Genomic DNA, 22824 nt, shown 5'->3' with positions numbered 1-22824 from the left:
AACTAAATATGACATCATTCCCCTTTTTAAAAACAGGATGTTACAGCTGAAAATATTTTCAAATTTTCCTAAATTCATGTAAGGAAAATATCCATGAGTCTTATCTTTCAGGGAGAGAAATTCTTTGATCTTAGCTGGAGCATGCTTTCTCAGGCTTTTGTACACTAAGAAATAGGTACTTGTTTTATTTGTTATGTTGGTCTTTGGGTTGTTTTTGTTAACAAACTCTGTAGACTAGATCTGTTGAAGAGACCTAATGTGTCCAAGAGAACATGGTCATTCAAAAGCATCTCATTGTAGCCCTGATGACCTCCAGGGTCTTCTTCCAATCTAAATTACTCAATACTATCTTCTTTAAGTCCTATAATTCTGTTCTATTAGTTTGTATTGTTAATGTGATAGAGACATTTTATCCTTGACTGTACTCATTCAGAACATCAATATATCTGTTTCCAGGGCATCCAGAAATTTCAGTAATTGAACTGAAATACTAGAAATGTGATTGCTTCAGTGTGGAAGGGGATTAGTAAATTCAGATGTTTGGTGAGATCTGTACTATATTTAAGTCAATTTTTGACACACAGATATTCTTTGTTATTTCTGGAATTTATGTCCTTTATCTAGAATAGTTGTAAAATATTCTTTAGTTATTGTTTTTGATTCCTGCCACATTTCTGAATCAATGTGGAACTTTCCCAGTTGTGTATCATATTATAATAAAAGCAAATGTGAGGAAGGTGCATATCCCTCTGTCCCAAAGCAGGTGACCCATTTGCCCTCAGACCATTTTAGAAAGTCTCACCAGTATGAAAGACCTTACAGAGAAGGATGGCTTGGTGGTAGCACTGTGCCTGCCGATCTGTAGGAGCCACATTCCTAAACAGCTGACAATAAATCTCACCTCCCCTTGAAGCAGCATTAACAGCCAAACTCCTGTTCAGTAGTGAATGTCCATGTATCTGGGGTCCATGGCTTGGAGGATATACATATTTTTTGCTGCAGTTTCTTGGCATTATTTACTGTTGACAGAAGATTGTTGCAGGTAACAAGAGTGACATACAGCTCTGTGAAAATCTTGACACTCCTTTGGTCATACTGTGCTTTTCCATTACCCTGTCCTTTGTTCAGTGTGGATGGAGAAGCAACACTGGAAAAGATGTTTGCTGTCATTTGAGTTATTTATTTTTAGATTAAACCTAATGCCACTTACTTGGCAAGGCTTAGGAATGCCATTATTCTGTTAAACCGTGTCCCTGTCTAGTGGTCTGTTGAGCACAGGATGATGTCTGTCCTTTCCCAGAAAGAAAAATAATCACAGAGCTATTGATAAAATCCATAGTGGATGACTGGAGGAAACTAGAGTTGGCCAAATGATGAGAAAGAACAAATTCTAGTAAAAAGCAACAATAAAAATGTTTCTTTGTGTGCAAAGGTGGTAAAATTGACTTCTAAATAATGGATGTGGTCCAGGCTTAGGCTAAATGACAGCTACCAGAGATCAGGGAAGATTTTTTAATATTTTTTCTTTAAAAAGACACAAAGCAAATTGCAAAGATGAGTTCGGCTAAGGCTTGGCAAATGTTTAGTAATGTGTAATGTCATCAAAGAACTGGGAAGGTTTTTTAGTTCATTAATTTTTGCCCTAAATTCAGAGCACAATGGGTACAATTTGTATGGCCAGTGGCCAACCTTTAACTGTAAAACTCTGAGTTCCTGGCAGATTGACCTTGTGTCTCAGGAAAAAAGGGACAGAAAGCAACCTTTGCAGTGCTTCCCCTCAAGTCACATTCTACCTGAGCAGAAGATACTGTGCCATCTTCAACTGTGAAAGGAATCGTGGAATGCTTTTTGTTGGAAAGGGCTTTAGTGATCATCTCATTCCAACCCCCTGCCATGGGCAGGGACACCTTCCACTGGACCAGGTTGCTCAGAGCTCCATCCAGCCTGGCCTTGAACACTTCCAGGGATAAGGCAGACAAGCTGCCAGTCTGTGCAGTCCATGCCAGGGCCTTGCCACCTGCACAGTAAAGAATTTCTTCCTAATATCTAATCTAAACCTGCCCTCTTTCAGTTCAAAGCCATTACCTCTAGTTCTCTCACAACATGCTCTTGTAAAAAGTGTGACAACAGGCACCATTAAAGGCCAATACAACACTTTGCGGCACTGTTAGTATATTATTGAGTAATTTTTTGCTTCATTGACTTTATTCTTTCAGTTCTACGGGATGACTTCAGACAAAATCCATCAGATGTCATGGTGGCTGTGGGGGAACCTGCAGTGATGGAATGCCAGCCCCCAAGAGGTCACCCAGAGCCCACTATATCATGGAAGAAAGATGGGACCCCTCTAGATGACAAAGATGAGAGAATTACAGTAAGTATGAAAAGTTTTCCCAAACAACACAAGAATCAACTAATCCAAAACTTGTTGTCTCTTGAGCGTGTGGTCATCTCTGGCTGTGCTGTGCTTTCTAGGATGTGTCCTTCCCTTGCTTGACAGTCAAGGACTAGTTTGCATTTAGCTTGGAATGTAACATCTCATCTCCTAGTACTTTATTGCAGGGTATGCATTTGTTTGTTAAAGAGGCCTATGCAAAACCTGTGTTCTTCTCTTCCTCAGAAGAATTAGAAGCTTGTGGAAATGAAATTCATTATACTTATCACTGTCCTATAATTTTCCTACCTTTTTATCCACCAAGAAATTTCTGCAACCTGTAATATCTGCCTTGGGTTGGAAAGAGAAAGTACAGGTAGTCTTGATGAGATCTTTTGTAATTCTGTTGAAAACAACACGCACAGAAAAGTGGTGCATTGTATCAGAAAGGATAAAAAGGGTTTGGAGTTACAGACACATTTCTGTAGAGAGATAATGGCTTATCCCCCTGTCTTGAATAAATCTGCTTTTGCATTAGAGGTGTTGTACTCATTTGTATCTGTAACTTGCTGAATACAGTGCACAGCTATTCAAGAGTATGGCTAAAGCAGCTTCTCAAATCATAAAACTATCCTTTTGATATAGTAAGCTGGCAGTAAACTAAGAGAAAGTGAGCCCAAACATCTTGCAGAAATGGCAGTGAAAAGTGGAGTTCAAAAATCATTTATTTGCTGCCAACATGATGATAGGAGAGACATCTTTCCACATGAGAGAAAGTGTATCATCTGAAAGCACATACTGTCCTGTTGGTACTGGAAAGATTTCTAGTGTAAAGCAGGATTAGAGGCACATACCATGTACATGCCTCAATCACATACCAAAATTAGGGAAATGTTTAATGGAAGTATTCTTAGATCCCAGCAACCTAAGTATAAAATTACCATTTTGGTTTGAGATTGAAATTGCCTGTTATTCCATTAATTTTTTACAAACAAGACAAAGCCCAGACATTCTGCAGTTGTGGCGTATGCATACATTTAAATTTTTAAGTACCCTACCCAACCTATACTGATTGCTGGCTATTAACTCTATTCCTCCAATCATACTTGCTAAGAACTTGCAATTTCCTTTTCAAATCTCCTTCCATCCATGACAAGTCAATTGACCTGAGATAAAGAGAAGATTCCAGTGCTACCTATGTTTTTGGTTTGTTTTTTTTTACCCAGGAAGCGCTTTTTAAACTTGCATTTTTTATTGCTATAGTTTATTCTATTGAAGGATTTTCAGGTGTTGCCTATTAAGCACATTTCTTTTGTTACACATGAAAACTGTTCCAGCTGCCAGAACAAAGACATACCCAGAACAAGAGTAGCTATCACTGACTGGCAGTGTCACGTGGAGCCATTAAAGCTTTTCTTAGAATGAAATAAAGCCCCTTAGTTTGGTTTTATTTTCTGGTGTTTGTATCAAATGCTCACCCACACAGTATTCTTTGACCATGTCATCTGGCAGAGCTGCGTGTTATCAGTGTTGCCTCCCAAAAACAAACAGATGAAAGTGAGTTTTGATGTAGGTGTAGATAGACACTTGTGTCAGGTACCCAAATGAGGGTTTGTTTCCAGAGGTGGAAGTTAACAGAGCTGCCACAGCCCAGCTTAGCCGTGTCCCTTCATGTCATATGTGCCTGGCATTGTCCTCAGCAGCTCCATTGCTATCCTGGGTGCTTCTTCACACAGGCCAGAGAGCCTGAAGCAGCACTGTAATGCAGATTTGCCTCCTCTTACAGCTGTAGCAGGATTTTGCCAAGTGGATAAATATGCGCTCAGATGTATCTCTTTCCAGCTTTGCAGGAACTATCTGTATGGTCTCGCTAGTGGCTGGGAGGGGAGGTGGTTGGAATGGACAACTTGTACACATGGACACATGGGGATGAAATGCTAATTGTGAAACATGACTCAGAATAATTCCATATATCTTCATTTATCTCCTTAAAGCATTTCTATTTCAGTTTGGCAACAGGAATGAAAAAAAACCCTAGAAGAGTACCAAAGCTGAAATAAGAGGAAAATGATGGGGTTTAAGTGACAGGTTTCTTCATTTTTCTTTTAAATTAAGTGTCTGCATTTAAAATGAGCACCTGCCTTCATGTGATGGCAAAATTTTGATTGACTCAGTGGCAGTAAAGTTCCATAATACAAGTATGACTTTCCTCTTTTTAGCCATGAAATTAGTAGATCAGGAAATGTCAAATATGTCTTAATGTTCTATGCATATGTAATACCAGTGGGTATTTAATAAATGAAAAAGTTTTAGTGGCTCCACTTCTAAATCATTTCCAGTTGTTTTCATTCTTGTAGGTTTGTTGATCTTTGACTCATTACAATTTTAAGAGTCCTGTAAGTGTCAAAGGCTGTGTGGAGCATTTCATATTAATGCTTTCCTTTCTGACAAGAGATTTAAAATAAACATTAAGATGGCACTTTATCTGAATAAGGCATTATGCTTGACATCTTCTTTTTTGATTCATAACTATACTTTCTTCAAGAAGATGGTATCTCCATGAAGCAGCTTTATTTTTAATATGGAAGCATTTTCACTCCTCTGCAATGACAGTGTCATCTGTGAGTGAGAAAAATTGGACTTTTCAGAATGAGTACTAAGAATGCCGGAGAAACAAAGCTGGAAGCTCTGTTCCTGACTGAGAGTTTGAAGGAAAATATGTAGATAAATAGCAGATAAATAAGATCCAAGTTAAGACATGACTTCCTCAGGAATGCAATAAAAAGAAAATGCTATTTTGCCCTGGTTAGAATTAAGGAAATCAAGGTGTTTTTGTAGGTGACATAATAAAAATCAGTCTTTTCATATTTTTGGTCCATTTGTAGGGCAAATAAATGTGCTTTGAAGAGAAAAAACTGTATATGTCTTTAGGTTATAAACTAGGGAATGGAACAAATAGGAAATGAAAGTTAAGGGTGAGGGCAGAGCTATCTGTGAGAGGGTTTATAAAAGCAGACATTTCATTTGAGCATAGCTCTCCCAGTAGTGCCCAGTTTTAGAGATTTGGTGTAGGCTCTTCAGTGGGTGCACCTGGTGAAGAATCATCACCAAAACATTTTTTCTCTCTACTCTTGCGTGTGTTATCTATGAACATTGCACTGGGGCTCAAAATTATTTTCCTCATGTGTGTTGTGTACACCATGATGTGAAAGCAAATGCTTTAGGTGACTAATCCCTCTCCAAATACTACAAATGAAGCTGGAACAGTCTTGCCTCAGAAGCAAACACCTTTAGCTTAATTTATTGAATTGGAAAACAGTTACTGTGAGGACAGAGCAGAACTATTATGATTCCATGCTCATCTAGTTAATTTTTCTCCTGGGATTACTGTGGAGTCTGGAATCCTTCCTGTAAAATATATATATGGTTGAAAAGGAGTGCTTAAACTCAATCCAGTGAATAGCTGTAATTTCTCACTGCAAACAGTGTAAAGCTCAAATGTATTTTTTTGGTTTCTTATACGATCCATCTGCACTAAGAGTGGCTGTGTGACACTCCTCTTGGAGCTGAGACTTGGTGGAGAAAGAAGGTGCAAGGTGTTGTCTGTGAGAGAGAAGGGAGAGCACCAGGGTGGGGAAGTTCCTGGTTCTGTTTCCAGCCCTTGTTGTGCCACATTTGGCACTGGTGAAGTTCATAGACCCGCCCATTGCTTGGAGCAAGGATCTGGGCTCCAGGCTTCCAGGTATCCTCCCCAGGAACAGCCCTGCTCCCAGCCCCATCTGTCTAGCCATCTTTTTTGCATGGCAGCACAGCATCATTAGGATTTAGCCATGTGTGTCACCTTGGTGCCAAAAGCTGTGAGTTTGCATTCCCTGGGGCTGAGGAGGAAGTGCAATCAGTGTAGTTTCTGCTGACTGCTGTAATCACTGGGTTTGGTCTTTCCAAATGTATTTTGTCTGGATGCAGTTGGCAGAGTGTCAGTGGCTGCAAGTGCCATTAGCAAAGACTTGCTCAGGCACTCACAGTAATCACAGTGAATGCTGTGAGCCTGTTAATTCAGTGTGCCTCCATTCATTTCTCACCCATCTTCCTGCTGTACCCCAGAAACATCCCACTACTTTTCAAATGGTGTTCCCACTGCCTTCCTAACACACACCCCACCAAGAAATTCTCACCTCCTTCCCCAGCCATTTCCTCCATCTCACAACGTGTGCTCACATCCCCATCCAGCCTGCCTGGCTCTATCACCTGATCACTGATACCTGCTAGTGTGGAGGTAACAATTTAGCTCAGATAAGCAAACCCTCCTGCAGCATGCTGTGAAGTCATGGCATTCTTCCCTGGGTTTTGCTGTTCCTGGAAATGGTGAGCTGTGATTTGTGATGGCTGTGGCACTGTCTGCCTGTGTCAGGTTTGCTCAGAGCCTCCCTCAAGGAGCTGTGTTTGCTGCTCTGTCTTCTTTGTGAATCCCAAATGCAACTGTCTCTCTATGAGATGCTGACATCAGTAATCTAACCAAGGTGGTGGGGCCTTTGAGCATGTCTTTAGGCAAAAACTGGCAATAATTACAAACTCTCAGGAGCGCAGTGTTCAAAGAGGATTCTGTGGCTTTCCTATCTAGACACAGCAACCTCTGTGTGCTTTGGATCTATCAATTTGTCTTATGTTTTAGCAGCAATGCCTGCATAATTGACTAAGCCTCAGTGAAATCAGGATGCAGTCAGAGTGCCTGTAATTATCAGTGCTTTCCCAGTGGGACAAAGTGTACATATCTTGCATAAGCTCGAGACCAAGCTGATGTTTGAGCCAGGTTTGGAGGTCAGGATTTCACAGCTGAGTCTGTTCCTTCCCCATGACCACTAGTAGCCCCTGCTTCAGGAAGCTTCCTAATTGTTCACATCGAGTCATGGTATAGGTGGTAGAAGAAAAAAGCTATGCATACTGAACATGAAATTTTAATAGGTAAAATCTTTTACATATACATGAAAAAGGATGCTGGTACCTAAGAAAGAAATCCTTTGTAATTGAATACAAAAAGCAAAGCCTTTGCATTGAAACTTCCATGCAGCACTGTGATTGCAATTTCCCCCTCTTTCGTATTAACTCTTATCTTTCATTTATCCTGAATCATCCTCATTTGATTTTTAAAAGAAAAAGCTTGAGAAGCCGTTTATCTTTCCTTGTTCAAGTTTTAAAGCTTTAAAGATCAAAGTTACAAGATGAATAATGCATACAGGTTTTCATTCCTTTTTGTGTGGCTGTCTTGTGACATCAACAGTTTTGAATGACTTACACTCTTATTTTAGATGAGTTGCAACTTAAATTTTCAATTCCCATCTCCTCTCCTGGCCCTTAAAATAGTACATCACAAATGCACAGCATTTATTGCATCTTACTCAATGCTATTTTTACATGAGTGAGTGATGAAAATGTTTTTACAAAATGTGAAAACAAAGCCTTCTGATCTTCTGTTGTGACAGGAAAACCTCCTTAACGGTACCATCCACAGGAAGGTGTTTCATGTGCTTGCCCCAATTTTTTTGTTAATGAATTGTCAGAGAGAGTGGCATTCATTCTTCTTGGTGGAGACCACACCTTGTTGTGCTTTGGCAAGTTTAAAACTACATAGGTGGAACCCAACGTGACCTTGATCATAACGAAGAAGAAATAGGGAGTGGAAGAAATTGCTATGACTGTCAGTTAAAAGGGAAAAGAGAAAGTGTTGTTAGTATTGGAGGGAACAGTGGAAAGAGCAGGAATTAATTCTCTCTATAGGAAAGGATCTTTCTTTTTAAAGTTAAATTGCAGGGAAAAATTGCAGTGGGGAGGTGAATCAAGGGAAATGAAAAGAAAAAACCTGATTGATTTTGTTGGGGCGTTTTGTGTGGAGTAACAGTCTTAATCCTTTACTACTGCAATGCTCCTGACAGAAACCATACTGTTGTGGTGCCACTCCAAATTAATTCAAGATGTTTATCCTTGTTTCTTTCTTTTCCATTTTTCTTTGGCTTTTTTTTTTTTTCTGGCCCTCTCTCTTTTTCACTGATTTATTGATTGTTAATCTATTAATACCTTTGTTTCCCCATATTTTAGATACACAGCAAAAGAGTGCAGACTCCTATAGAAGTGTAATTCTAATGGTAATATTGTGTCTGCTGTGGAGAGCTGCATGAGAGATCATGGCCTGGGTGCACAGCACACAAAGCAGTGGGGGTGAGGGGAAGGCAGGGAGCAAGGACTCACAGTTCGGGGTTTTATTTCATTTTAATTGTTTTTCTTTTTTGGGGCAGATTAAAGGGCAAGCAGCAATTTCCTATAGGCCCCAAGAGGGTTAGAAAGAGAAGTGTATTTTTTCTTCTGATTCCCAATATGTGCTGCCTCCCAGCAATTTCCTTTCTTCCAAGTCCTTTTTCTTACTCCCTGGGAGCATTGGCTTCTCACTCTACATCTCTTTTTACTTCATCTGATCCTTACAATGGTGGTTTCCTCAAGGATCAAGAGTAGTTTTTTGTTAGATTCATATTTCTTCTGCTCTTAATACTGTTTCCCCAGGTGACACAGCTGGAGCTGCTGTGAGTTAACTTGGCACCCTAAGAGGGAAAAACTAAAAGTAAAAAATTCTGAAAAACAATTTTTAACCACACAGCTGTCCCAGAGGATAGTGAGAATTCCTCTATATCCTGCTGTTTCTTCTCTTTGTTTTTTTCCAAAATGTGACACCATTGTTCTGTATTCACAACTTACAGCTCTGTTTCAGGGTCCCTGTTGTTCCTGCTGAAATCTCTTTGCTCTCCAGATTCCACAAATTTTTCAAAATGTGTCTTCTGGATCACCTCTCCCTTTTTTTTTTTCATGCCAAGTGCTTGTGCTGTCTCCTGCCTTATCAAGAGAACACCTTTCCCATTTTTTTCCTCAATTCTGTCTGCGTGCCTGCCTCTTCCCCTGCCATGTCTAAACCACTCAGGTTTCCACAACTGCACAACCACTGTCTGTTAAGACAAAGGGTTCCCAGGGCATCTTCTGCTGTGTTGCTACTTCCCCTGTAATTTTTTTTTTTAAATTATCGCAGAAATAGCCAAGCTCTTTTCAGTGGTCTGTCATCAATTTGATTATTATCAATTGTCGCATCATTTTGTGTGTTGTTTGTGGGGGTTTTGGCTGAGCCCTAAAACCATTACCTCCTGCAGATGACCATGCTCACCTTGGAAAAAAGTCTGATGAATAGCCTGGGCTAACATGAAGTGGAGAAATATCACACAGACTTCTATTTTTGTATCCATTTTCCTCTTTCGATTCTTCCATCCTACTTGGAGTCTGACCATCCTCACTTCATTTTTCAGACTCAGCCCTTTGAAACAAAACTTCTCATCTCTAACACATCCGCAGTCAGTTTCCAGCCCTGACCACAGCTGCCAAGAGCTCGAATTCTACACGTTGGTGTGAATTGAGAATCCTAACCTATTACAGGATTCTCCCCTCGCAGCTTGCAATTCAGGTTTGCCATTTGAAGGAGTGTGGCTGTGCAGACATAGTCAGGCAGATGTGATCTCTGGGCTGGCTGTGGGTCGCCCAGCAGCCATCTGGCAGCGGTTAATGTGGCGCCGAGCCCGGGCTAACGAGCCCTGCTGCGAGACAGGCTCGAGCGCGCCGGCACCGCACGGGGCTAACGCGGCCACACGGCTCCCGTGGCACTGCGGGCAGAAGGAGCTTGACGTCTCCATCCATGTGCCAAACCAAAGCAAACTCCCTGAAAATGCCCATGTGGATGTTCTCTTCTTCTCTGCAGCTCTTGCAGAACAACAGAATCACTAGATTGGAAGACACCTTCAAGATCATTGAGTCCAACCCATGCCTAACACCTCAACCAGACCATGGCACTGAGTGCCACATCCAGTCTTTTTCTAAACACGTCCAGGGATGGTGACTCCACCACCTCCCTAGGCAGACCATTCCAGTACTTTATCACCCTTCTGTGGAGGCTAGCTTTGGAGCCGGCTGTAGGCCCATGGCCTGCCAGCCCTGCCTGAGAAGCTAGCCTGGGAAATTCATGGGAGGATTCAAAACAATCCTCAAAGACACAAAACAGCCTGCAGGTGCTGTTTGTCTGTTCCCGTGTTTTCCTTGCAGGAGAGAGTCAGGGGGTGGTGAACCCCACTGACCAATGATGGTAATGTAGCACTTTACTAACCAATAAGAGTTTCCTTTCTGTACTTTCCACAAACTAGTCTATATAACATGACTGAAGCAATAAACTAGAGATTCTCTCCTGTTCCGACTCCTTTGAGAGTCCGTATCGTTCTTCCTGCCGTTCCCAATTAGAACGACACCCTTTCTGTAAAAAAATGTTTTCTAATATCCAACCTATGTTTGGTGCAGCTTAAGGCTGTGTCCTCTTGTTCTGTCAGCTGCTGTCTGAAGAGACCAACCCCCACCTGACTACAGCCACCTTTCTGGAAGTTGTAGAGAGTGATAAGGTCACCTCTGAGTCTCCTTTTCTCCAGGCTAAACAGCCCCAGCTCCCTCAACTGTTCTTCACAGGGCTTGTCTTCCAAGCCCCTCACCAGCCCTCCTTTGGATGTGTCAGCTGTCCCAAATCCTTCTTTAAGGTGCTTTCTCCATTTTCTGTGAGAAAATGGTGAAGCAGAAGCCCACCAGTCTCAAGTGTTTGGGTCATGCCCAACGCTCAACATTGTAATTGTTGTAATTTAAATGGCTCTGCATCTTCTGTGCTGGATAGGGTAAACCATGCATAGGTTGACGTGTTGATGAGATATGTCTTTCCAGTTGACCTCTCTGAAGGGTAATATTGGTCTCTGGAATTAGAGGAAAGAGAAGGAGCTTCATGTTGCAGGGCAAAAGGTGGCCCAGTGTCAAACATGTGTGGGCTGAGGAGAACACCAGGGTCTGCAGGCTTGTGCTGGTTATCACAACAACTAGATTTTGCATTTAGGAGCAAGCAGACCTCCTGTGTTCCCAAGGGCATGCCTGGTTGTAGTGTCATCCACTGTGTGAGGTTATCAGATAACCACAAGCACTGGAATTAAAACTCATAATAATTCAGTGTTAGATTAAAAGGCTCCCTATGGTCATTCATCTGCTGGCATTTTAAACCAAGTCATTGCTGATCATGTTTCACCCTAGAGTTGTAAGAGTTCCTTCTGTTTTTTCTCACAACTTTCAAAAATGTTCTTTTGCATCAGTGATGTCCTTTGCTCCAGCTATTTTTGTCTTCTCACCACTTAAAAAGTTCAGCATTAGACATGCATAACCATGGTTTCTCAGTATTGTTTCACCCAGCAGTAGTGAAAAGTACTTTTTTATGTGAAATAAGGGTGGATTTTTCTACGGTCAGCTTTATTTTAGACCAATTTCTACTTTCCATTGTGAAAGTGAAGCAAAGAAGAATGGGGCTCTTTTGCAGATCCTCTGTGGACTTAGAGGAATTTGGAAACTTCTCATTGAGTCAAAATTCTCTACGGATCTCTTTTGTCCCTAGTCATGAACTGATGACCTAGATAGTAAACGAAAATCAATGCCTGCAGCAAATAGAGTATGTGTTAGGTATCTGAGTTTTGGGACGTTTACAGGCCTAGATATTAGACTATCAGGATTTTCTTGTTAAAATGGCTTATTGAGAGTTTTGAACCTCTGGGACCATGTGAAATTATAGAAATGGTGTCTGGGAAGCTTCTCCCTAAACAATAATAAAAAGCCAGGTGGTTATTATCTCAGACTAGGGTACTTGAGCTATCCAGGGTGTGTAGGACTTTATGATTTGGATGGTTAGGAGCAAAGGTGATTTATTATGCTGAGAAAGTAAATTCTTTGTTTTGTTTGGCTGACAGTCTCGTTGTTGGGGGTTTTTTGGATGAATAAGAAAGATGAAAAAAGGATGTGGGAGGAAAATTATTTCTTCATTCATTTTATTCTACTAATGAAAAAGAAACATTTTTGTTTGGTTAGTTTTTCTAAGCAGTCAGGAAAGGAGCCTTTGCTTATATTACAGACAATAAAGATGAAGACTGGGCTTAGAAAGCTAATTCTTCCCTTCCCCTCCCTTCATCAGCTGCAGGGAAATCTTACATGTAGAGTGTGGCCATCCTCATCTAAGTTAAAAATTTGTTTCTGGAAACGCTGTTTTCCCTGGCCCCTTAGTGACTGCTGTGCCTCTCCTCACTCCTCCTCAGGAGCAAAAACAATGAGTGGCAAAGTAATATTGAAAAAAAATAGGTTTTTATGGGTCTGCCACACTGAATGTTAGGATTCTCAGTGGGAAGTGGGCAACATGTGTACAGGCAGAAAATGTTTTGAGTAGATTCCATTGGACATGGGACTTAGGATCCCTACAGATGAAATGTGTAAAACAACACTACAAATTTTCTGTCTTCCAAGGTTCTTTCATGCAGCCTCCTGGACCTGTCAGCCTTTATTTTTACTGTATTTAGGTTTATTTTACGCTCTTATACAGAGATAGTTTCATTTGTAAAGCATGACAAACCTTTTAATAAACAGATATCCCACAGAAATCAATGTATTGTCTGTACAGTGAAGTGAAGGAACCCAGCTCCTCACTGTGTTTGCTCTTTTCCAAACACTGAAACCCTCTCCATTTTGGGGGATGGGAGAGAGAAGCAAAAAAAAAAAAAAAAAGGTACATTTTTGTTCTTGAAAGTCTTTAGTGGACCTTATAAATTTGATTGTACTTGGCATTTTTGATATTCCTACTTGCTTGCGCACCACAGCAGCCACATGTTGTCACTTAAAATCTAAATATCGGATAACGGCTAACTGAGACTTTATTGTGTATCATGCTTATTTTAGGAATTACTTTTGTAAAGTAAAAATGACACTAACTCTAAAAGCATGTTTAATAAAACCTCAACAATCTGTGTGCTGAGTTTGCACATATTATGTTCTCATAATCAAAAGAAAAATGTAGAATAAAAATAGTAGAGAAGAACAGTGCCCATTTTTTGAGCCTTGAACAGCTGTAAGTGATTAGAGCTTCTTGTTTGGTTTGCTTTGATTTTTTGGTCTACTTTTTGAAAGTTCTGTCAACTTCACTTTTGCTTATTTCACTTTATTTGGATAGTTTTGCCTTACTGAGTTTCCTGTGATGCTTCTGGTTATATGAAAAGTCTAGTTCAAATCACAGCACTTCAAAAATAATAATTTTTCAGTTCTTGGGTTTCCTCAACCCAACAGAGTACTTCTCTCTCTCCAGGTAATAATATACTCACAATTACTTACTGCCAAGTTCAGATATTCACCACGTGCAGTAGTGTGGGATTCACACACACATTGCAGGGTGTTATTCCAGACTCTTGTGTAATATTATGCAGCGCCAAGTCTCCCTGCTTGAGGTTGTCCTCCTTAAAAAGGAAAGGGAAAAAAAAACCAAAAAACTGCTTTCTTTCTTTAGCTAGCTGTAGGATGATTCTTGCTGATACTCATGCTGCACTGAGCAATTAATTGATTTTTTTTTTTCCTTCTGAAAAATCATTAGCAAGAATCTCTTTGGCACACGGTCACATGAAGATTGTTCCTTTGTTTAACACGGAAGTGTGGGTGGTTAGTTATACTTGGATCTATTTATACTCATCTTGTTTTTTCTAACTCAGCAGCTTTGCTTTTGCCTCTGTCTGCTGCTGTTGTCAGTTGTCTACCTGCCTCTTCTTGGCCTCCTGCTTCTGGCTGCACAGGGGAGAATAAATTACACAGAGAGAAGAGGGGCAAAAGTGAATAAGTTTGAGAACCCCACAAATGAACCCCGCAAATTTGGCAGGAAAAATCATGCTGTTAAAAAAAGTAAAGCATGAGAAAGTGAAAAGCTTTCCTGGTGTATGTCTCAAAATATTTCTACTGTCGCATGGTATATACTGAATTTTGAAACTAGCCATAGAGATGTCAATGCTTAAGTAATTTGCTCTCCTCACAAAATACAGGATTTGGTTCCTTGAACAAAAGGATGATGAATCAAGGTCTCTTAACTGTAAGTTTGTGGGGGTTTTGCATCATTGTTTTCCGAAATGTCTATGCCATTCAGAATGCCAAGTTTTTGGAAGTGAATGATGTTGGCATGATGGCTCGGAGTTCCCTCCAGCATGCCTCACATTTTAAACTCTGCACTCTTACTCTCCCCATTCATGTGAAATCATTTGTCTCTTAGGACTTCTTTGAACTGTGGTGTTCAGTTTGAGCATTTCTCTTGGAGAGTAGCACCTAATGAAAATCAAGAAGGAAAAAAAAAATATATATATATATATATATTGCTCATTCAGATTAAAGTGTTAGCACAGAAGCTGCAGGTACCTGACTGAAGCAATTCCATGGTGCATTATAGGTATTCCAGAAATGAGTGTTTGTGCTCTCTGGCAGAGTTGCACACTGGATAGAACGACACAAGATCTGTTTTTGCCATGAGACTATACAGTCATTGCAACATGATTTCTAGAAGTCTGCTGCAAAACATTTTCCTACAGAGAAAATTATTGTGCAGTAAATGAAAGATTGCCTTGAGGTGGAGTCTGCAAGCTAAGCTGAGCAGATTGCTGGGCTGCTGCAATCTTCCTATGTGATTTTGGGCAAGCCTTGAAGTTGTTCAGTTCTTCTTATTCAGCATTTAATGAGTTGTGGACCTGAATTCATTCATACATGAAAGGAACCTGACACTTGGAACAAAGCTGTGCTGTGCCACCTTGCAAAGTGCAAAATGTTATTGCATCCTAAATCATAAATAGGCCCCTTTTTGTCGGCAAAACAGTAGAATCGTATCATATCCTCACATATTCAGGCCAAGCTCCACTCCAGGTGTTTGTGATGGTATAATACTTGCAGGATCTAGTTCAGCTACAAATACTTAGAGATTTTCTGTGATTATAAAGAAAACATCTTTATTATTCAAGCTATATGCTGAAGCGTTAGAGTGGTTTTGAGATTATTGTCACTTGTATTCAAGGATCTCAGGGGTTTGTAATAATTTAGGAATGTCTACAGAGCAGGTACTTTGCATGATTATAACTCCTGGGAAATCTGCATGGTTAGCATGTTTCACTAAAATATGCTTTGCACACATCCTAAACTCTCAGGGTGGAATTTGGCATTACTGAAACCACTGTGAGTTTCACCATTGTCTTTCCTGAGACTAATACTTTCCAGGAAAGTATATAGTATAATTCCCAGCAAGAGAGAAGCCTCTTTTTAAAGTGCTAAATGAGTTGACATTCTTCACTTTTTTGTTGCTAATGTTGTTACTGCTTCATTTGTTTTTATTGGCTTGTTTGTCATTAAGGTACTTAAGGTATTCCAGCTGGAGTTTTGTGACCATACTGCAAATTGATTCTCAATTTTTGTTCTGATGAGACTTTCTGCTTAGAAGATTCCCATGTTTCGCCTGTATTTTTTGCATTGTCATTTTTAAATATTAGAAATCACAACTGGTGGTGACAACTGTTACTCTGCATTTGTCATCAATAATCCAAGGCTTTGGTGTTGTAAGGGGTCATCTCTCACATCTGTTATTCTTGAAGCTAATAAAGGTACGTAGTTTTAGTGGTTTCATCAGCAGGAGGAGAAACCTTAACTTTAGCAATCTGAACCTTTTAAGCAGGACATTGGGAAATAACTTCTAAAATACACAAAATTGAGAGTGGCTTGAGCAACCAGAATAAATTAAACTGCAAGCCTGCTCTGATAATTATTTTCAAGTCAAAAAGAGATGTGATCTTTAAAAACGTTGTCTTTTACTATCTCATGTTGTAGCACTGTGTTCTCCCTATTTTAACCAACTAAGCAAAGATCATTTTTTTCTACTGCTATGAATAGCAAGTTCAAGAAAAAGGCAGCTCTTCTTCATTGTATCATGTACATCTCAGACTGCAGTGTCAGTTTTACTGCTGCCCTGAAAATGAGCCTCAAATTCAGCTTGAAGGATCCTCCCCCAGGGATGCCAGCTGAACCTTTGACCCTTTTCTTCTGACTGTCACCAAGGTTAACACATCATTACAGCTCCTGATGTTAGGTATATCTGTGCTTCTAGAGCCTTCATCAACCTACACTATTTCACACAACCTAAACAGAACTCTCAGTTCCTCATTTCTCACAGGAATATGTCTGTTGATTTTTGAGTGTGAATTGTGCTTCTTCCTAACTTTGTGTTAAAGTAGACAAGAAATTTTAAAACTTCCAGCTTTATCCCTGCTTTTCCTTAATTATTAAAATAGCAACCATATAACTACACAAAATTAAATAAATAAATATAAACAAAAATAAAAAGATGAAGAAGCATTTTCTATTTAAATTTGAAAATGGGCATGTTCATACCTGCTGCACAGTGTAAACAAGTGTGTGGTGACAGACAAAATGTCAGCATTAAGTATTGGTTCTGTGGGATAAGTTCTAGTTACTGACAGGTTAAGGGGCCTTTATTTATTTGGAATTTTCTTACTAAGGTATCATGTTAGATGAAAAGCTGATTATAATTAAAATGGGATTTGTTTTGTTAATCCAGAAAATGGTATCTACAAATACTTGTCTGTGGTACCAATAACTAGCCAAGAGAGCTCTTTTATTAAGAGAAGCCTCTTGACACAGATTTTCCAAGTTGTATTACAATACTGTTTTAATATATTGGACAAATATCAGTTGACTCACTGATCTTAAAGATCTTTTCCAACATTAACAATTCTGTGATGCTAAATGTGCTCTTAGCAGAGTTCTTTTTTTTTTTTTTTCCCCTCAAAATTGTCCCCTGATAAAACATCCAGGCCATTGGATTGGCCAGACCTACTTCTGGATGCTGTTTATGGCCATCAGTTTTGTGATCATGAAATAATGAAACCAAGAGATGCTAAAATCAATTAATTCTCTCTCTGAACATGGTTTCAAAGAACTTCTACAAATTCTCATTGGAGAATTGATACTACTAGCGTTGACAAGTTTTGTAAGGTAAAGATGATGTATTTATTTAGGTGTTGTAGAGAATGTGAAGGGAGTTTTTGTTTCTGCTTGTGGAGGAGATTACTTTTAACCCCAAGAAGCCCACAGTATGCTAGTTTTTACCTTTGTAGTCTTTGCTTCTTACCTGCTACAAAATGCAGTCTTTAAGTCTACAAACATTACAACTTCAATTGCAGCATTCAAATGATACACAAAGTTATCTCTGTCCACTTTACATTTAGCTGAAAGAGTTGAGATGATACTGGGACAGGGTTGTATCCTTTTCTGTGTTCTCCATTAACGCTTTGAACACAAAGGTAGCAAGCCTTAAATCACTCCTTAAAGTTAGATGTATGTAATTTTCCTTCTCTTAGACTTGTCTGAAAAAATTTTAATAGTAATTTTTTGTTACTATTAATTGTTATTAATAGTAATAACAATTGTGCTAACTCCATTTAGGTGTGATGCAATGTTTTTCCTGTTTGGGAGTGTTTGAAGTCTAGCTGACAGTTTCATGAAAGAGGGTTCTGAAAAGGCAAAGTATTGTTAATATAAGCACATGATTGTACAGAAAAAGAAACACTTGAAGCCATTCTATGTACCTACCTGACTAAGTTAGCATATAAAATTCCTTTCCAGTGGAATCCTGTATGTATTCCTTCTTTCTTAGAAGTCCATATTTAATGAGCTTCTGTTCTTTTGCTCCTCACAGAAGTGTGCATCTCATTAAGTCCCTCTTCCTGCTTTGGATTTGCCTCCCCTCGTGTCTCAGGCACAGAGTTGCTGGTTGGGCCACAAGTATGTCAGGCCCAGTCCTCTGCCTCGAGGTGAATTTCTCTTAAGCATCTGTTGAAAAGTTCATAAACTAATCATAAACTAAAGGATCATAAAGTAATACCTTCGTGGTAACTTTCCAGGCAATCCCACTATGAAATTAGTCTGCAAAATGAGCCAAGATCCAAATCTAACACATTATTAAAGGCAACTCTAAATACTTTAATATTCCATGCATAGAATGGTCTGCATATCAGATTGTTCTTGGCATGCATGTTTGCAAGTGCCAGTAATAATATCTGTAATACAGCATTTATGATTTAGGCCTGCCAGATCTTGAACAAAAATTTGAATCTAGTAGGATTGTCCAGGATTCCTGTTTTCAGAAACTTAAGAATATTTAAGCATTCTTCTGAAATATAATAAAAATATTCATGTTATATTCTACCAAACATTTCTTGCCAAACCTTAGGTCTGGAAAAACATGCAATATTTCATTGCAATCCACTGAAAGTGAACCTCAGCAAATGACAAAACTGCTTAAGCTTTTATGGTATTTTGGTCTAATGTGCAATAACACAAGGAATTATTGGAAAGGAGAAGAGAGTCATCAGGACATGTTTTTTCATTCTTTATCAAACATTCTCTGAAATGATTGCTTTTCTGGTCATGGTTGACTTCCATCTTCCATAGAACTTTGCTTTCTTTTGTCTTCCAAAGTCAACAATATCTCTGGTTGAAACGCATGAAGGGTAGTAACTAATAATACAATTCAGTATACAAAGTACACTTGATTTCCTAGATTCGCTGGATATTTCTTTTTATATGTATCATACTTGAGAATTCTTAGATCTTTCCTCCTTAATTCTGAATGTTTATTCAGTGTTTGAAAACCATATTGTGAGTCTTCCATTGAAAAACTATTTTGCAAGAGTAGCAAATATCAATTATTCAGTTTTTCTGGATGAATAAGTGCAAAGAGTGGATCTGTGTCCTCTAAGGGACCCAACACCCTTCAACCCTAAACAAGGGTGATCTTTACTGTTCACAAACTCAACTTTAAGCTTATACCTTGGTGCAGATGTCAGGGTACTGATGTGACAATACTATAATTTGTCTTGTATTGCAGTAGGGTTGTTCCTGTTAAAGTTTGTGTTGGAAAAGGAGACAAGAAGACTAAGGAAGCTTATTTATAAGGTCTCTTGTTTGCATGGATGTTATCAAGACAGTCCTTTAGATACTGTCTTCCTTGCCTGTTCATATGGGTCAGCTTTTCCTAGCACTCTTTACTGTGTGTTTTTGCATAATTTTCCTTACAACTCAAAGAAATGCTACTCTAAAATATTTTCCCTATAAATATTTTTACATATTTGGGGCACTGACTGGAGTCAGAGGAGCCTCAGGAGTGGTGATTTCAGACCTTTTGTGGAGGGCAGCTCCCATTTGTAAATTGTCCCCCGTGGGCCATGGTGGCACTGGGTGCATTGCATGCCAGGGGTTACAGGCAGCACCTTTTGGTGATCAGCATTCAGGACCAGGTCTGGAAAGTGGAACTGCAAATTCAGCTACCTGGACATGTCAGTATGTCCATCTGACAGGCAGAAATGCTGACACACTTTCTCCAGCAGCCTAAATTTTGGACTTCTAAAATTTGCCATCTGCTTTTGAAAATATCAGCCAGAATGTGACATAGATTAGATGTCATTAAATGTAAAATGCTACTTTTTTTTCTTTTTTTTTTCTTTTTTTCTTTTTTTTTAATCTGTTTGTCATGCTAAGTAGCTGGCAAAGAAACAGTAATGTCTTTAGAAGTTAAGTGTTTACTTCAGACCCAGTATTTGAGTATTTGTGTTTGTATGTTTTGGAAGCATAGTGTGGGCTTTTTCTGTGTTACTGGGGAAGAAAGTATACTGTGAGAGTGCATATACAGTTTTTGACTTCTTGTTCCTGTCACAAAACAGTGATTTGTACCAAGTGAACTGAAATCTGATCAAGTAACACTTTTAGTTCTCTGTAAAGATTACTTCTTATTCATTATGTTCTTTTTACACTGCTCCTATAGGAAACATTAAAGCTTCCCATTTATGACAGGATAGTACTAATTCTAAAAAAGTCAAGCACATACACAAGATAAACCAGGAAAAAAAAAGTGCAGAGTAATTTCAATTTCTCTGCCATTTTTACAAGCCTGTTCCAGTAACAGCAAACATCAGCAAACAGGAGACTGATTTCCATACAGAACCTGGCCAGCTAGTTTGCTTTGTAAATACAAATGCAAAAAGTTGAGCAGCTAGTATTTTCAGTGTCCAGAACAGTTTCTCCTTCCCTTGCAGCCATGTTTCCCTCTCAGCCTTTTCCATTGGCGCAGTTTACAATAACCCTTTAAGAACAACAAGAATTATGCCAGAAGTTTAAACCCACTGTGGCATCTGTGAAGAATAGCAAGGAGCCGCTGCAAAGGAAGCAATTATCCCAGTAGGGCTCCAGAGCCCGCCTGAATAGCGGGGCAGGCCGCGAGCAGAGAGCCAGGCGAGAGGCGCCTCGGCCTCGGAGCGGCGAGGCTTTCCAGCCTTCACTCCCTTCCTTCTCTCCCGCTTCTCCTGGGGTAACCACTTCCATTTATGCCCTGAGCAACACGGCTTTGCTGCTCCAAGGTGGGAAGAGGCCTTGCTCAGTGTCCAGCCTGGCAGCAGCGCTCAGGGGCTGTCGCAGTTGGAGGGTGGCACTGGGAAACGCTGCTCCCTGTGTGTGTAGAGAATGGGAACAGTGTGTGCTTTGTTCTGCTCCATTGACATCTGGGCTCCCTTATTTCTCAAGTTCAAGAAACTCGGAGTAGCTCCTGGTTTTGCTGTGTGTTGCTGAAGATCAGCCTGTGTTGGAAAGTCTGTGGCAATAGAGAGCATTTGTGAACGCACCGGGATCTGCGGGTCATTCCCTGCCTGTGGAGTCTCTCTGGAGGATCCAAAGTTGAGCACAAAAATAATGATTCTGGGCTGCTCTGTGAGCTGGGGAAATTGGGGGATTTGCTCTTTGCTTCTCTGTGCATACATTCTCCTCATTCTTTGTAAGTTTAAATTTTAGCATCTTCCAAGCAGAGGCCTTTCTGTAGCTGTAATGTCTAGCCCGGTGGTTTTTCAACAGTCCTTCAGTAATAAAGAAAGTTACACTCAAGGTTTGCTTGTGGTTGCCTGTGACTGCAGGTTTTTACCTCAGACCTGTAACTCAAGGCTTGTGTGCAGACCACAAAAAATACAAGGAAATTTATGATTTATGATTTGCATGTGCTGCAGTCACGAGAAGCTGTAGTGAATGGTGATGGAAGAGTGAAATGTGGCAGATTAATATATGACTTTTGTGTTTAACTGTTCATGAAAAATCAGCGTTGCAGTGCATATGCTTCTCTTTTTGACAGTGCTCCACAAGTGACAGGAAAGGTTTAATGTTTTCACAACTTTGTGTGTCCAGCATTTACTATAAAGGAGTTCTACTAACCTTAGGCTCACTCAGACATAAATGCAATAGGAACTTATAATGGGTTTATAGCCTTCTTTTCAAATGTGGCCTCATTTCCATGGCACATCATCTTGGTCAAAAGATGGAAAATCAGTAGGTTTTTAGTTCTGTTAAAAAACATTTTATATTTTTTTCAAGGTTAGTTTTGCAAAATACTTGTTTATTTGTAGTGTTTAGGTGGCAGGGACAAAACTTCTCTGGGAGTTAACTTGATTATAAAGTTTTTACAGAAAATGTTTTGAATGAGAAGTCAAATATATCTCAAAAACTGTCAAAATACAAATTTGGAAATGTATGAAAGAATCCACTGCATTTTAGTCACCTGTGACTAATTTTATTTGCTTAGTTTGGTTCTCAGTTCATGTTCTCTGCTGTAAAGAGCTGAGGTTTATCCCCAGAGGAGCTAAGAAAATCCTTCTTCCCTTGGGAAGCTGCTGTGCCAGCTCCAGGGAGGAAAGCTTTCACAGGCAATTTAGTGCAGGAAGTGCAGCGGTCACGGGAAGGATCCGGGAGCCTGAGATTTGCATCCCTTGAGTGAGGAGCCAGCAGCGGGCAGCCAGGCTCAGAGGGGATGTGCCTCCTGTTTGAGACAAGTGGGAGTCTGAGCCAAAACTGCTGCATTTCAGAAGGTCACAGAGTCACTGAAGCCACAGCTGAAAATAATGGCCTGCTGCACAGACCAGCCAGGAGAAAAACGTGAATAATTCATTTCTGTTCCCTCCACTGTGGGGATTTTGTTGCTGATTCACAATTGTACATGCAAGTCTAGGAGATTCTTGGTTTTGCATGTTGAAGACCTTTCATTTTCTTGTGAGAGCTCATGGTAGAAGAGGAACCTACAAACTCCCACTTCAAATTTCTTGACAACTCAAGTCCTGTCAGAAGAGTTCCCTTTAGAAAACCCTACATAAGAACCTTGAAAAACTGCCTATTTTAGCACAATGGCTGTGAGAAACGCTGAGAAATGTCTTTCATCAGATTACAAGTCTTGGTGAAGTTTTACTAACCCATCCTTCTAAAGTTTGAAATTGAGCAGTAGCAGTCTGCTGTTGACGACTCGTGCTCTGCACAGCAGAATATAGAAATTTTCTATTAATGAAATACACCCCACGACATACAGTTGTCTTAAATCCATGTTGTCATTCTGCCAACATTAGCTCCAGACTTAGATAAGTAAGACAATATTGTCAATACCTTTAATGACAGTCAGGAACTGAAATCCCCTT

At 39.8% G+C, this 22824-nt stretch overlaps 1 protein-coding gene across 1 annotated transcript in view; it reads left to right on the top strand.

Annotated features, from left to right (window-relative positions):
- The window catches only part of ROBO1 (roundabout guidance receptor 1), a 293520-nt gene that overhangs the window by 180113 nt on the left and 90583 nt on the right, over positions 1-22824 (top strand). Inside the window, exon 3 of the mRNA XM_058856411.1 lies at positions 2217-2374. Coding sequence (XP_058712394.1) covers positions 2217-2374 — 158 coding nt within the window. The remainder of the gene's footprint in view (positions 1-2216; positions 2375-22824) is intronic.

Source organism: Poecile atricapillus, chromosome 1 (assembly GCF_030490865.1).
Source record: "Poecile atricapillus isolate bPoeAtr1 chromosome 1, bPoeAtr1.hap1, whole genome shotgun sequence".
NCBI classification, from domain to species: domain Eukaryota; kingdom Metazoa; phylum Chordata; class Aves; order Passeriformes; family Paridae; genus Poecile; species Poecile atricapillus.
Note: the sequence above shows the minus strand (reverse complement) of the source record. Positions and strands in the feature narration are given on the sequence as shown.